Source organism: Girardinichthys multiradiatus, chromosome 23 (assembly GCF_021462225.1).
Source record: "Girardinichthys multiradiatus isolate DD_20200921_A chromosome 23, DD_fGirMul_XY1, whole genome shotgun sequence".
Classification (NCBI taxonomy): domain Eukaryota; kingdom Metazoa; phylum Chordata; class Actinopteri; order Cyprinodontiformes; family Goodeidae; genus Girardinichthys; species Girardinichthys multiradiatus.
Genome location: NC_061815.1, coordinates 4,632,701 through 4,648,546, shown reverse-complemented (window position 1 = coordinate 4,648,546; position 15,846 = coordinate 4,632,701). Strand labels below are relative to the sequence as shown.

Below are 15,846 nucleotides of genomic sequence, written 5' to 3'. Positions count from 1 at the left end.
GTATAAGACATTATGTGGCCTGCAAAAGTATTTCTCTCAGGGGTATGGTGAAAGTGGAAAATTACTGAGAACTGCATGTATCCCTGGGTCCAGGTATTTGAATGACATACAGCTGTCTCTGTGTGATTTATTCTAATGTGTTGTGAATTCCTCGAGGTTACGGTGAATAAAACGAACTTGCAGAAGACCCTGTTAAAGGGATACTTCAACAATTTGGTGACCCCGACGTGATTCACGGCTGAATCAGGGAATTCGGATAAAAAAAGAGTGTGACACCCGAACCCCCTGACACCTAGGGCGCCCACAAATCATCAAAGGTAAGGTAGAGCCTGTTTCTCTCAAACTCTCCGATTGAACTTATATGTAGGCTAAATTAACCGGGGTGTCAGTTGGTTCTGAATGTCATTTTACTCTGCAAAACTGTAAAAGAGTGTGCGTTAACTGGACGTGTTAAAATGGAGTCAGATAAGAATTCCTGAGAGTGTCATCTGTAGCTTGGCAAAATACAAAAGCTTAAAAGGTTAGAGGCCTTATTTGCTAAGTGTCGTCTGTAACTTGGCAAAATACGAAAGCTGAAAAAGGTTAGAGGCCTTATATTGCTGAGAGTGGCGTCTCAACTTATTGTTTGACGAAGCAGTAAGATATAGCTGGGTTCTAGGCCTGTGACTTGGCAAACCAAGTCCATCTGAATATTTTTAACGGGTGACAGGTTCATTCAGAAATTTTACTAAGGGTTAGAGGCCCATCTAGTGGACACACGGAGGAATTATGGTCCTCACAAGCGACGGGTAGTGGAGTCGATGTTAAATAATTAGACAATAATTCTGAATTAAAAATGCGGTTGGATTTTTTATTATTTGGGGTAAAATAAAAGACAAGTACTAGGTATAAGTATCTGTAGTGCGGATTATAGAAGAAATGTGAATGTTAAGTGTTTTTGCTGATATTAAACGGGAGTGACTGTGAGGAGCGCTGACTGACTGAGTGTGTGTGACTGGGTGAAGCCAGCGGAGAGCAGGCTCACCATTGCGGTTGAGTAAATGCACTGTGTTGTTAACAAGGACAATACAGTGATAAGCGGATTTTATATGCATATTGTGAAGCGTGAATTGAAAATTTATTTCACAGGATTTTAAACAAAATGGATGACTCTGGATGGGAGGCTGAAGCCCCAGTGTGGGTAGATTTAGAAACCCAATTGACTAACATGCAAGCACTGGTTTACCAAACAAGAAGTAAGGAAGAAGGTGAGAAGGTGAAGAAGAAAATGGAAAAACAGGTAAGAGAAGCAATGAAGGAGGATGGACTTAATTTGACAGACAAGTGGAATTTAGGTGATTGGTTTAGAGAGAAAATGAACACAGCTAAGAAACACAGACAGGAAGCACAAGGTAAGTTGAATGAAGCTACTGTGTGGTCCAAAGGTAAGTACAGGACCAACAAAGAAAAATGTGAAAAAGAGGAGCGCTTCTGGGGAGACATGGTTTTAATACATCAAGGAGGACAGCACACAATGAAGCAGAAAAAACCCAGAGGAGGAGCCAAGAAGGAGGGGCCGAAAGCAGCTAAGGGGATGGGCCCAGACACACCTCCCCCGTATGCACCCTCCTCCGAGTACAGCTCACTCACTGGTGCACCCACACCGCCCCCTGGTGGATTGTACCCCATATTGGAGGTAGAACATGGAACACTTGTAGTGCATGGCTTGGACATTCCAGCTGATGAAGGTGGATCTCTCAGCGGATGTTCCAGCTCATCCATGTCAGTAGCTGCAGGTTCCTTCTATGATGCAGAAAAGAGAGCATTTCAAGACAGAGAGATAAGAGAAAGAGAAGAACAGCAACAACGAGGCATGAGTAAAACAAACCCCTTCTACTCGCCTCCACAGCCATCCTCCCAGCCGGCCTCTCTACTTTCAGAGGCTGGGGCACGGGCACCATTTGGGACAACCTGCTTGGGCTCTGGCACAGAAGGATCAGAGACTTAACCGGTGGGATCAGTGACCCTACTACTGAGTGGAACATGGAAACCAGATGGAGTTTTGTGACCCACCCCTGGTCCCACACCCACACCCTGTTATACATCAACCCCAGCGGCAGCCCTGGAGGAAAACAGGCACAGCATGCCACAAGAAGATGAAGAAGACAGAGCAGACTCTCATCCAGACAGGCCTGAAGAGCCTGCCCCACCCGACAGCCCGATAATTGCACAGTCCAGAATCCATTTAGCCCGCAAAGCAGCAGCTAAACCAGAAGGCTTTAGTTATGCCCCAAAAGCCAATTATCCCCTTTTACAGCAACAAGGCTCTGGAGCACCCCGTAGGTATAAACCTTTCTCTCTGGGCAACATTACGGCTCTCTGTGACAAGTTGCTCCCCATAACTGAAGGAGCAGCAGTGTGTTTCCAGACTTTAGACACCCAGACGGCAGGTACCACACTAGCATTGGGAGATTATAGAGCAGTGACAGGACGGCGCATGCCACACCACACATGTAGAGAGATTGAGACTGCTGCTTACACCTCAAGAGCCCCGGATTCTGACCCCTTCACCCAGCATGTCCGCTGGCTAGGTGATGCATTGAGAACAGCATACCCTGTAACCAGGGGACGCACCATTCCTAAGTTTGACGGGGACCCTAAAATTAACCCCAGGGAATACCTGGACCAGTGCAAATCCATGTGGCAAACTCAGACAGGAACTAACCCAGCTAATGAGGGAGCACAATGAGACTGGTTCAGAGATGCTGTCCTTAAAAGGACTGCCCCAACAGGTAAAAGCCAGTATGGACGACAATCCTGACATGGCTGGAGCGGACGCTGGAACTTGGAATCACCATCTGATCCATCACCTGTCCAAAATAAGAAAGGAACATAAGAAAGATGAGGAGGAACTTAAGACCCTGCAGACCCAATTGCTAAAAATGCAGTTAGCCGAAGCAAAGCAGAAAGCAGGAGAAAAAAAGAAAGACAACAAAACTCCCAAAATAATGTATGAAGGTGCGGTTTCTCAGGGCCCCCAGACTCCTCCCTTTCCTGGCCATCAGGACACGATTGCACCGAGGTCTGCAACCTCTGGTCCTTATCATGCCCAACCAGGCCGGTTCAGGGGCAGGGGCGGGCCAAGGGGCCGTGGATTCCGTGGAGGACCACCAAGGCGATGGGGGGCTGCTGACGTTTGCTACCACTGTGAGGAACAGGGTCATTGGAGCCGAGACTGTCCGTACAACCTTGAGGCATATGGGCGTGGGTATGGACCCAGAGGAGGCCCAGGGCGACGCCCGTATCAAGAACGGGGTGGTCCACCACGTGGAGGTCAACAGCAGCAACCTTCACTTCAGCTGCCAGCCTGGGATGAACCCAGCTTTTGGCCAGACCACTACTGAGGGCCCCCACAGAACCCCCCAGACAGAGGGACTGAGGACCCCTTGCTGTACGTGACAGTGTATGGACAAACACTTCCTTTTTTGGTGGACACTGGGGCCACATGCTCAACTATTCAACGAGCCCCTCCTACCACCCTCTCCACAAGGACTACCACTGTCATGGGGTTTTCTGGGGCTAAACAGGTCCTACCTTGCACCAAACCCCTAAAAACCGAGATAGGGGGACAGACTTTGAACCACAGCTATTTGGTGTCAGCGGACACACCTGTCAACTTATTGGGCAGAGACATGTTGATTAAAATGGGAGCCACCATTTTATGTGGACCTGATGGACTGTTTGTGCATCTGCCCAATGGAACTCAACTAGCATGTGGCAACAATTCCCGCCCCTAACCCCTAACCCTAACCCAGGAGAACTGGTTTAAAATGTGGTCTGATGGTGTACCCCATGTTTCACTGGCGCTCCACCCTGCTCACGAAGCCCGCGAGCTGGGAGGAGTGTTAAAACGCTCCCTAGCTCTCACTGACTGGCATTCTTCATCCACACCCAATCTATCTTATTCCCCCTCATGTAACACCTACCGCATTACTAACATGTCCACAGACGTTGGCACCTTGGAACATGTGCAACTTGAAAGACATCTTGGGAGAGAAAAAACAGATCATCCAATGGCTGCAGCTGTAGTTCAGAGCATGCCATCTTCACTTTGGGCTGATGGCCCCACGAACGTGGGACTCATTCAGTGCTCTCCCATCACTTTCCAGCTTAACACTGACCGACCCATTTGGAAATCCCAGTACCCTCACACACCAGCAGCCGAAAGTGGAATTTCTGACACCATAGAAGAGCTGTGGAACGCTGGCGTGCTGGAACCAGCTGACGGCTCTTCTTGGAACACACCCATCTTACCAGTAGAAAAGAAGGGCACTGGGAAATGGAGAATGGCCCCCGACATGAGAGCTGTAAATGCAGCACTTTCCACTCCTACAGTTCTAGTGCCAAATCCTTATGTTGCTCTTACCAATCTAAACCCCGAACATGCATGGTTCATCTGCATTGACCTTGCCAATGCCTTCTTCTGCCTGCCTCTAGCGGAAGAATGCAGAGACATCTTTGCCTTCACATACAAATCCTACAGATACCGGTACACACGTTTGCCGCAGGGTTTTGCTCTGTCACCCGGGATATTTAATCAGGTCCTTAAGGACTCCCTCCAAGATTGTCCCCTCCCACCAAACACCACATTGATCCAATACGTGGATAGCATTCTTTTGGCAACACCCACTGTTTCTGAAGGCTTGGAGGCCACGGCTGTGGTACTCTCACACCTAGCAAAAGCTGGGTAAGAGGTCAGCAAAGCCAAACTACAAATTTGCCGGAAACAGGTGGATTTCTTGGGCAGGGTAATCTCTCAGCCCGGGACAGGAATGTCCCCTTCACATCAATCTGCTGTCCTTTCTCATCCAAAACTGGTGCGGGTGAAGGACATGCTTTCCTTCTTGGGACTCACCGGATACAGCAGGTCATTTATTCCAGGATACACAGACCTAACTGCCCCACTCCGCGACTTAGTGAAGAAACAGGGCATGCGCCATTTGACAGCGCCTTTAGAATGGACAACAGAAGCAGAGGAAGCATTTATTGCTCTTAAAGCCAGCCTTTCCCAAGCTGCTCACTTGGCACATCCAGACTACACATTGCCCTTTCACCTGGATGTTTCTGTAACAGCACACACCGCAAACGGGGTGCTGTTCCAGAAAAAAGGAGGAGTAAGAACAGTGCTAATGTATATTAGCGTGATGCTTGACAACATGGAACAAAGACACCATGAATGTACCAGACATGCAGCAGGGTTGGCAAACATAATTCAAAAAACAGTCCACGTAGTGATGGGACATCCACTACATATTCTAGCATCACATGGAGTAGTGGCATTTGTCAATTCCAAAACTTTCACAATCTCACCATTGAGACAACAGAGATTGAGTAAGGTGCTAGAGGTGCCAAATATCATCTACAGCCATGAAGGGATCAACATGGCAGACAGAATGACAGAAGGAGAGTCCCACGTATGCGCCGAAAAAGTTGAGGTAAGTGAGAAAATCAGACCAGACCTACAAGGAGAACCACTGACAGAAGCAAGAAACCTGTACACAGATGGCTGTTGTTTTAGACATGACACAGAGGGTCTGAAAGCAGCCTATGCGGTGGTGGAAGACACAGGAACAAACTTTGTGACTCTTAAGGCAGAAGGGCTGACAGACACCCAATCAGCACAGAGAGCAGAGGTGCTAGCAGTAATAGCAGCATAGAACTAGGGGAAGGACAAAAAGTGAACATCTAGACACAGACTCAGCTTATGCCACAGGAGCAGTGCACGTGGAAGTAAAGCAATGGATGAGAACAGGGTTTAGAACAGCAGGATAAAAACCCATTAAACATGAGCAAGAAATGAGAAGATTAGCTGAGGCCCTACTACTTCCCCAAGAAGTAGCGGTCATAAAATGCAAAGGACGTGATAACAGCTACACTAGGGTGGCTCAAGGAAATCAAGCTGCAGACCAAGCAGCCAAAACCAAAGCTGGATATCTGCCCATACACATCTTGATGAACTCTGAAGTTGAATGGACACCAGAACCGACTCTGGAGGAGGTGAGTAGACTGCAAAAGGGGGCCTCACCGGAAGTCTGTGGGAAGGAAAAAGTGTGGCAGAAAACGCTGCACAACGAGAAGAGGTGACCGGACCCTGAGGAAGATTGTGGAGAAGGGCCAATTCCAGACCTTGGGGGACCTGCGGAAGCAGTGGACTGAGTTTGGAGTAGAAACATCCAGAGCCACCGTGCACAGGCGTGTGCAGGAAATGGGCTACAGGTGCCGCATTCCCCAGGTCAAGCCACTTTTGAACCAGAAACAGCAGCAGAAGCGCCTGACCTGGGCTACAGAGAAGCAGCACTGGACTGTTGCTCAGTGGTCCAAAGTACTTTTTTCGGATGAAAGCACATTCTGCATGTCATTCGGAAATCAAGGTGCCAGAGTCTGGAGGAAGACTGGGGAGAAGGAAATGCCAAAATGCCAGAAGTCCAGTGTCAAGTACCCACAGTCAGTGATGGTCTAGGGTGCCGTGTCAGCTGCTGGTGTTGGTCCACTGTGTTTTATCAAGGGCAGGGTCAATGCAGCTAGCTATCAGGAGATTTTGGAGCACTTCATGCTTCCATCTGCTGAAAAGCTTTATGGAGATGAAGATTTCATTTTTCAGCACGACCTGGCACCTGCTCACAGTGCCAAAACCACTGGTAAATGGTTTACTGACCATGGTATCACTGTGCTCAATTGGCCTGCCAACTCTCCTGACCTGAACCCCATAGAGAATCTGTGGGATATTGTGAAGAGAACGTTGAGAGACTCAAGACCCAACACTCTGGATGAGCTAAAGGCCGCTATCGAAGCATCCTGTGCCTCCATAAGACCTCAGCAGTGCCACAGGCTGATTGCCTCCATGCCATGCCGCATTGAAGCAGTCATTTCTGCCAAAGGATTTCCGACCAAGTATTGAGTGCATAACTGTACATGATTATTTGAAGGTTGACGTTTTTTGTATTAAAAACACTTTTTTTTTTATTGGTCGGATGAAATATGCTAATTTTGTGAGATAGGAATTTTGGGTTTTCATGAGCTGTATGCCACAATCATCCGTATTAAGACAATAAAAGACCTGAAATATTTCAGTTAGTGTGCAATGAATGTAAAATATATGAATGTTAAATTTTCATCATGACACTATGGAAAATAATGAACTTTATCACAATATGCTAATATTTTGAGAAGGACCTGTATATTATTGATCCTTATCTTCCTTTGCAGGTACCTTTGAAAAGAATTGGAGGTAAAAATCTAGGACCCAGGCCCCTTAAGGGTTGGGTCACGGGAAGTATAGGTGTTATCATTTTTCATTGTCACATTGATTCTAGGTTTGTATTGTGAACTGCCTTTCCAAGCATGCTCCAGTCATCCAGACAATAAAGTATCAAAACGCAGCGTTCCACTCGCCCCAACCGATCCATGTCTCAAGTTTTATGGAGGACTTGAATTAAATTACACTCTGGGCGCGACCACAACCTTCCAATTTGACCTTTGCGATGTAATACCGTGTGGGACCTATCAAGTCGCCTGGAGAGGATATGACGTCTATTTATGCGGTGACGGGGGTTTCTCCTCGCATTGGGCAGAGGGTGACCCTCGGAGCATGCATAGCGGTGTGCCATTATGCGCGAATTGGTTTTATGCCATCAGTTACACAGGAAGGTGGGTCCCCTCCCTACCAGAAAAGGAGCCATATAGGAGCAGAGTCCAAAAAATCAGCCTGGTACGGAATGCCTTGACCCAAGACACCAGAGGAGGGGTGAACCCTCTGTTACTGTCTAAAAAGCACTTCAGGAAGGCCTGTTTACACACTTACACAGAGACAAACAGGGAAATAAGAAACCTTTCTTTCTAGTAGTGGGGGCAGAAGTGACAGGTGCCAATCCCATGGGCTTAATTAAAGTTAACCTTTTGAAACCCGTCCATCAACAGAATATCACCAGCAGCAGCTCTCCTGCGACTCCCCAACCGCCACCTGATTTCTCATCTGATAACCCTGCAGTACTTAAAATCGACTATTCAACCCTTAAACCTTTAGACATTATTCACATGGCCACCGGATGTACTGATGATAACTTATGGCTTAACTGGCTAGCTCAAACAGCTAAAGAACAATCTCAATCTGACTGTCTGGCCTGTGCATCAGCCAGGCCACATTTGACAACTGATCCTGCTCCTCTGTATCCAGAGGACCAGTGGGGTTATAACTGTATGCTACAGCTGACTAAAGTGGCTACTCTTACAAACTGTACCACTTTGGCCAGTTTGTTCCCACCCATTGCCAATAACACCAGATCAGGCCCTTTCACCCCTCAACAAAGAAATGGCACATACACTTGCTTTAACTTCACTTCCACAACACCACAGGCAAATGTAGGACAAATTCCTCGCGATTGGTGTAACATCATGGTTCCAGGCTCAGTGATAGGTCCCTGGGCAAGATCAGGACTCTACTATTATTGTGGAGGACATCGGCTATTAACTATGATTCAAAATAATACTATTGGAATGTGTGCCATGGTTAGGTTGCAGGCACCTCTCCTTCTGTTAGGGAAAGTCTTTAAGTATCTTCCCTCGAAACATGCACAAAGCACGGCTCTCACTAGGCGACAGCGTAGACATGTCATGAAGCGGAGCACAAACGCATTTGACCTGACCGAAGGCTCGCCCACCTACATTGATGGAATTGGAGTCCCCCGAGGCGTACCCAATGAATATAAATTGGCGGACCAAGTCTCAGCAGGCTTTGAAAACATTCCCATTATAGCAGCTTTGTTCCCGGTAACTCCCAATAAAAACGTAGACCGCATCAATTACATACATTACAATGTGTTGCGCATGGCTAATTTGACACGTGATGCAGTTGAAGGCCTGTCGGACCAATACTCCCTGTCAAGACTTAGAAGGTTGTAAGCATCCCTGGGATTACAAAGGCCGGACAGGCAATAGTCTCTGGGCACATGGCATGGTATTGGAGGCAGGGTCAAAAAGCATGATGACAAGCATTTCCTTCTGCTCCAGAATGACTGTTAAAATATTTTATGAAGCATCTTCAAGTAGTGGTGAAGTCTTAGGAGACTTCAAAAGGGGGAAATTGTGGAAATATATTATGTGTGTGCATCATTACTATGTTCAAAACCAGTGTGGGAAATAAAATGTGTAACATGTGTTAGTATAAGACATTGTGTGGCCTGCAGAAGTATTTCTCTCAGGGGTATGGTGAAAGTGGAAAATTACTGAGAACTGCATGTGTGTGAAAATTAGAGATAGTACAACTGACTGAGTTACTCCCTGCTTATATCAGTAGATACGGGATGCAGCTGTGGGACAATACCTGTCTAAATATGGTAAGCCGGAAAAGTGTATACGTGACTATGTGTAGAAAATATTGTAAACAAGGGCGCTGCCCATTTTCATGTGTGTTTTAATAAAAGAAATGAGCCCAGGGAGAGAGAGCAGAAGAAATCTCGGTGTGTCCTGACCAAATGAGCTCTCTCTTCTCCCTGGGTCCAGGTATTTGAATAACATACAGCTGTCTCCGTGTGATTTATTCTAATGTGTTGTGAATTCCTTTAGGTTATGGTGAATAAAATGAATGCGCAGAAGACCCCGTTAAAGGGATACTTCAACAGATCGCACGGGTTCCCTTGGATCTCAGCCCCTGGCTTTGGGCCCATGTCTGCCGGCCGGGGGGGTGCCGGACTTGATTGGGATGTGGCCCTGCTTTGGTGGAGGGGCAGGCCCACTGGACTGCTTGGTGGGCTGTGGTGCGCCATGCAGGGGTGCGGGTGGCCGGTGAGCTGGGGCACCCCCGGGGTTTGGGGGTGGAGTTGGTGGGGTGCCCGGTAACTGGTGCTGCCGTGGCCTTCTTCCACTGCTTCCTTCTGTGGTTCTGGCCCATGGTCGGGCGCTGGGCTGCGGTTGGGTGGGTGGGGTGGCAGAGCATGTCTTGTGACTGCACCGGGGCGGCTGGTGGGTTGTGCTTGGCCTGGAGCGGTTGGCCTGCATGGCCCAGGTACCCGGCAGGTGCATGTATCCCTCTCGTGGACTGGTGGGATGGGGCTGCAGGGACTGGAGGGGTTGGGCGGGCTTGGAGGTGTGCTGCTCTGCTGGCTGTCGTGGCCGGGGGGGGATTGGGGCGGTGGGCTGGGGGGTGGCGTGGAGAGGCTGCAGCCTGTGGGTTGGAGGGGTTGTCTGGGCGGTGCCGACGCTGTCTGCCTGTCTATGCCCCAGGAGGGAAGGGACCACTTCCTGGGTCCAGGGGCTGATTGCCCCTAGGGGGTACCGGCGTCTGGACCTGGGAGTATAGAGTAAGCATAGGGAGTGTGAGTGAGTGTATGACGTCCATTGTAGTTTGTCTTTACGTTGGGTGCGAGTGATTTTATGTGTATGCATGAGGGTGGGAGTGGGTGATTCAGGTCTGTGGGTCCTCACACTCGCTATTGCATATTTTTGTGGAGAAACCTTGTATACAAAAGCGCGTCCACACTCATACTCACAGGTGCTTCAGGTGTTGACAGATACACAGATGTTCTATATTGGGCTGCACCTCTCAATAAGTACATTTTACATTCATATGTACCATGTACTATTGTGTTAAAAAATAACAACAAAAAACAGCTGCAGGTGTATAAGCAAGGAGAGTGTAATCTTGTATTCTCTTCATCCTTCTTTCTCTCCTCCACTCTTTCCTCCTTTTCTCCCCTTTTGCCCCATCTCTCTCTTTTTCGAGTTTCTTTTTTCCTTTTCATTTCAGTCTCCGTGTCCGTAACAATTGAAATATTCCCAAATAAGTTTATAATAAAGTTTCTTTTATAAATATCAAGCAGAGCTTTAAAGCATTAGTTGTGATGCTCCGCTTGCGAAAGTAAATCTGTTGGGCAATTTCTTGGCATTCAGACAACAATTCTGAGCTCTACTCTGCTGGATAAGACATGGTAAAAAAAAAAAAAAGACTTGGCAGGCCCAAGCGCATAGTGAGGGTCTGCTGGGATCGTCTGTCGGAGCCCTTGGCCAGGGATGTTTTCAACTCCCACCTCCGGGAGAGCTTTGACCAGATTCTGGGGGAGTTTGGAGACATAAAGTCCGAGTGGACCATGTTCTCCACGTCTGTTGTCAATGCTGCTGCCCGTAGGTGTGGCCGTAAGGTCTGCGGTGCCCGTCGCAGCGGCAATCCCCGAACCTGGTGGTGGATACCGGCAGTAAGGGATGCTGTTAAGCTGAAGAAGGAGTCCTATCAGCTGTGGTTGGCTTGTGGGATTCCTGTGACGGGTACCGTGAGGCCAAGGGTGCCACGGCCCGGGCTGTGGCAGAGGTAAAAACTCGGGTTTGGGAGGAGTTCGGTGAGGCCATGGAGAAGGACTACTGGTTGGCCTCAAAGCGATTCTGACAAACCGTCCGGCGCCTCAGGAGGTGGAAGCAGTGCTTTGCCAACACTGTTTACAGTGGGGGTGGGGAGTTCCTGACCCCGACTGGGGACATTATCGGGTGGTGGAAGGAGTACTTCGAGGATCTCCTCAATCCTGCCGTCACATATTCCCTGGTGGAAGCAGAGGCTGGGGACTCGGGGTTGGACTCTTTCATCACCCAGGCTGAATTCAGTGAGGTGGTTAAAAACCTCCATGGTGGCAGGGCTTTGGGGGTGGATCAGATCCGCACCGAGTACCTCAAGTCTCTGGATGTTTTGGGGCTGTTATGGTTGACACGCCTCTTCAACATTGCTTGACGGTTGGGGACAGTGCCTCTGGACTGGCAGACCGGGGTGGTGGTCCCTCTTCATAAAAAGGTTGACCGGAGGGTGAGTTCCAATTACAGGGGGATCACACTCCTCAGCCTCCCTGGTAAGGCCTATGTCAGGGTGTTGGAGAGGAGAGTCCGACCAATAGTGGAGCTTCGGCTTCAGGAGGAGCAGTGTGGTTCACGTGTTTTGTGAACCTGGAGAAGGCATTCGACTGTCTCCCTCATGGTGCCCTGTTGGGGGTGCTCCAGGAGTAAGGAGTCGGGGGCCCTAGGGACCATCCTTGTGGTGAAGAGAGAGCTTAGCCGAAAAGCGAAGCTCTCGATTTACCAGTCAGTCTACGTAAGATCCCGGATACAAGCGACTGAAATGAGCTTTCTCTTTAGGGTGGCCGGCACTTCCTTAGAGATAGGGTGAGGGGCTCGGAGTAGAGCCGCTGCTCCTCCACATCGAGAGGAGCCAGTTGAGGTGGCTCGGGCATCTGTACTGGATGCCGCTTGGCTGCCTTCCTTGGGAGGTGCTCCAGGCACCTCCCACCAAGAGGAAGCCCAGGGGACAGCCCAGGACATGCTGGAGGGACTTTGTCTCTCAGCTGGCCTGGGAACGCCTTGGGCTCCCCCCGGAGGAGCTGGAGGAGGTGTCTGGGGAGAGGGACGTCTGGGTGTCTCTGATGAGTCTGCTGCCCCTGCGACCCAGTCCCGGATGAAGCGGAAGACGATGAGTATGAGTACAAGTACCAGTACGAGTTTGCGTTCACAGTGGCACTGATGCCACACATTTGCTGTAAGGAGATCCTGGGTGGCCACAGGAGATCTGCAACACAACACAACTTTGACATCTTGTGGTCTGCTTTTAGGGTGACACATTGGCAGTTTTGAGTTGTTCAAAGACTGGATTCTGTCTCTGCAGGGTTAGAAGATAGGGACTAAGGATGTTACTGACAGTGCTATGCCATCTGGATCAACTTCTAGGAGACCTACTCGCATGTTGTAAAAATGATAGTGCTGCACACCATGATGGAATGTCAGAATTTCTCTGGATCATCTCCCCTTGTTGAGATCAGTGGTCACCCACGGTGCTGCAGAACCAGATGATGTGTTCCCTTGAGGTAAATGGCAGTCTGTGGATGGTGTCAGTCAACCAGCAGTTTGGCTAATGTCACTCCTCAAAACATGATGGATGACACAGGAGTTTGTGAAGTCATTATATGGGTCTGAATAAAGGACACAGATGTATGCTTCAGAAACAGATGCTGTGTCTGTTACACTGTTCGTGCATTCTTGATATCACCATGCCTGTTCTCTGGTTATCATTCTAGATGGCAGTTTAATCATGTAACCATCACTGGTCTGCATATCCTAATTTCTGTCTCCATTGGACTGTTCCTTCAGGTAACAAAACCTTTCTTTTTTCTGGTCACTGAGGGCCTTTTTGCTAGATTGCATTTAATTTGAATAAAATCAAACTTGTCTAATTACTTGACTTCATTTCAGGCAGACAAAAAAAATCAGCTTTTATTCTGGTTGCATTTAATTTCATTTCCCAATGACTCTTTAAGATTTCTTTTATTAGTATGAGTTATATCCATATCATCTAGTCATCATCTGGAATTGACTGGGGATGCAGTCTTTACAAATTCGAAACATAAATTACTTTAAATCCAAGCCTTTATTTTATGAAAATAACAGACCAAGTTAACCTATACGGTGAATTCTAAATTTTACTACGTCTGATAGTTTATGAACTTTTTTCCCTTATGCAGATAGTGAAGTCGCTGTCATGCATTTGCACTCCAACCCCTATCCTTTCCTTTTTTCCCTTTTCAGTTTCTCTTGTGGGATGGTATGATGTCATGTCTCAGTGCCTCCCCATCCCATGGGACCACAACCAATCAACCAAAGTGCTGTCCTCTCATTGAACCTCTTAACTCTTTATCCCATCCCTCAAACTCCTGACCTGTCACCTTACCATTATCTCCCGGGGGACATCTATATGTGTGTGTGGACCACAGAGAGAATTTATATATACTGGAAGCTACAGTGCCATTGTGTCTCTTTTTGTGCTTCAGTGTATCAGTTTGTGTATTAAAATGTTAACGATGACATTGGTTTAGATGATTTGTTTTAATGCAATATATTTCTTCAGTCAGGTTTAAGGTCACACACTAGGGTTTTTTCTACAGCTATATCTATTTAGGAATGACGGTCATACACACACGTGCAGTTTCACCAACTGAGAGTGATCCTTCAAGTCACTTCATCACATTTAAAAGCCTATTAATCATAGCACTCGTAGGCACACCCACCAACACACATGCACGCAATAAATATGGACTTGTTTTTGAGTGTGTTAAAAGTATTAAAAGGTAAAACCAGTGGACAAATCTGCATAAATGACACCTGCTCACACATTTAGCAAGAGATACCATAAAAAGGAGGCAGCAGAGCTCAGTAGGAAGCTATGATGACCAGTTGTTTGATACACAACCAAACAAAAAAGCTAATTATGACATAAAACAAATTGAAGGTTGAAATCATGGCCAATAATCTATTTGTGTTAAAGCACTGCTGATGGATGTGAAACACCAGTAAGGCAAGGCATGATTATAACTATAGCACTGTTGATGCATCATGTAATTCAAAATTCTTTACAGGTTTCTATGTGAAGCCCCCAAAGCTGGGCGGCAAATACATTAAATATCTCTTTTTTTGTTTTATTATAGTGAATACAATCATGGAGACCAAAGCGCTTTAATAAGCATGCTGTGGTTTCTTTGTAATACAATAAAAAAAAAGTGCAGCAAAAAGCTAAACTACTTAATTATGCTACCTTTTACAATGTAACAATCTGCTTTGACCTGTTTCATGGGAAATGTACCAACTATAACTACAAGATTGTCAAAGTTGAGAGTTTGGTGGAAGGACCAAAATGCAGATCATGGCGAGGAGGCCATGATCAGGTGAGTAGAAGAAGTTTTAATTTTAAAGCAATGACTTACAGGCAAGTAGACCAGGCTTACAGTCAGGAGACAAACAAACCATAAGGAGGAATTCGGGAAGATAGACCCAACACTCTGGATGAGCTAAAGGCCGCTATCGAAGCATCCTGGGCCTCCATAAGACCTCAGCAGTGCCACAGGCTGATTGCCTCCATGACACGCCGCATTGAAGCAGTCATTTCTGCAAAAGGATTCCCGACCAAGTATTGAGTGCATAACTGTACATGATTATTTGAAGGTTGACGTTTTTTGTATTAACACTTTTCTTTTATTGGTCGGATGAAATATGCTAATTTTGTGAGATAAGAATTTTGGGTTTTCATGAGCTGTATGCCAAAATCATCCGTATTAAGACAATAAAATACCTGAAATATCTCAGTTAGTGTGCAATGAATCTAAAATATATGAATGTTAAATTTTCATCATGACATTATGTAAAATAATTAACTTTATCACAATATGCTAATATTTTGAGAAGGACCTGTACAATCTCTCTACATCATTCAGACTCTTGGGTCGCCTCTGATGCTCTCTTCTCTTCAGCTCAAACTACAGATTTATTATATAGGATTTATTTCTGTGCCATATTTTGGATCACTATCCTGCTGAACAAACGTTGGCTTACCATTTTCAAGTTACTGGTGCAGTGAAATACCATGGGATTTTAAATTAACCACAATACAGTGCAAATAATTCATGATGCGTGTTATCTGTGACACCTTTCTGGAGGTGCTGAGCTACTGCTGCCAGCAACTTTATGTTTTCTCTCTATAGAGGATAAAATGTGCTCTATGTTTCTGTGTTTAACCTTGTCTCTCTCCAGGTCAAAGCCATTCGGTGAGGTACTGCTGCAATTAACTATATCTACTCTTTCATTCATCCCATAGATTTTACTATTGGTCCGTTGATAACCTGTTTTGCTGTGTTTTTCATCTTAGATGAAGCCACTAAAAGAGTTAGTGCTGTCATTAACTCAGCGTACTTTGTCTTTTACATAGAAAGTACAATTGTAGCAGTGCTACTGTGTTTTTTTCAAATCAGTTAATCACAACACATGAAGGTTGTCTGTTGGAGGTTTATTTCTGTT

General features: G+C 46.8%; 1 protein-coding gene across 1 annotated transcript in view; it reads right to left on the bottom strand.

The window, feature by feature from the left end:
* Positions 1 to 9,678: 9,678 nt before the first annotated feature.
* The window catches only part of LOC124860756 (extensin-like), a 31,844-nt gene continuing 25,676 nt past the window's right edge, over positions 9,679 to 15,846 (bottom strand). The window contains exon 2 of the mRNA XM_047354306.1: positions 9,679 to 10,246. Within this exon, the coding sequence (XP_047210262.1) occupies positions 9,679 to 10,246 (568 nt within the window). The remainder of the gene's footprint in view (positions 10,247 to 15,846) is intronic.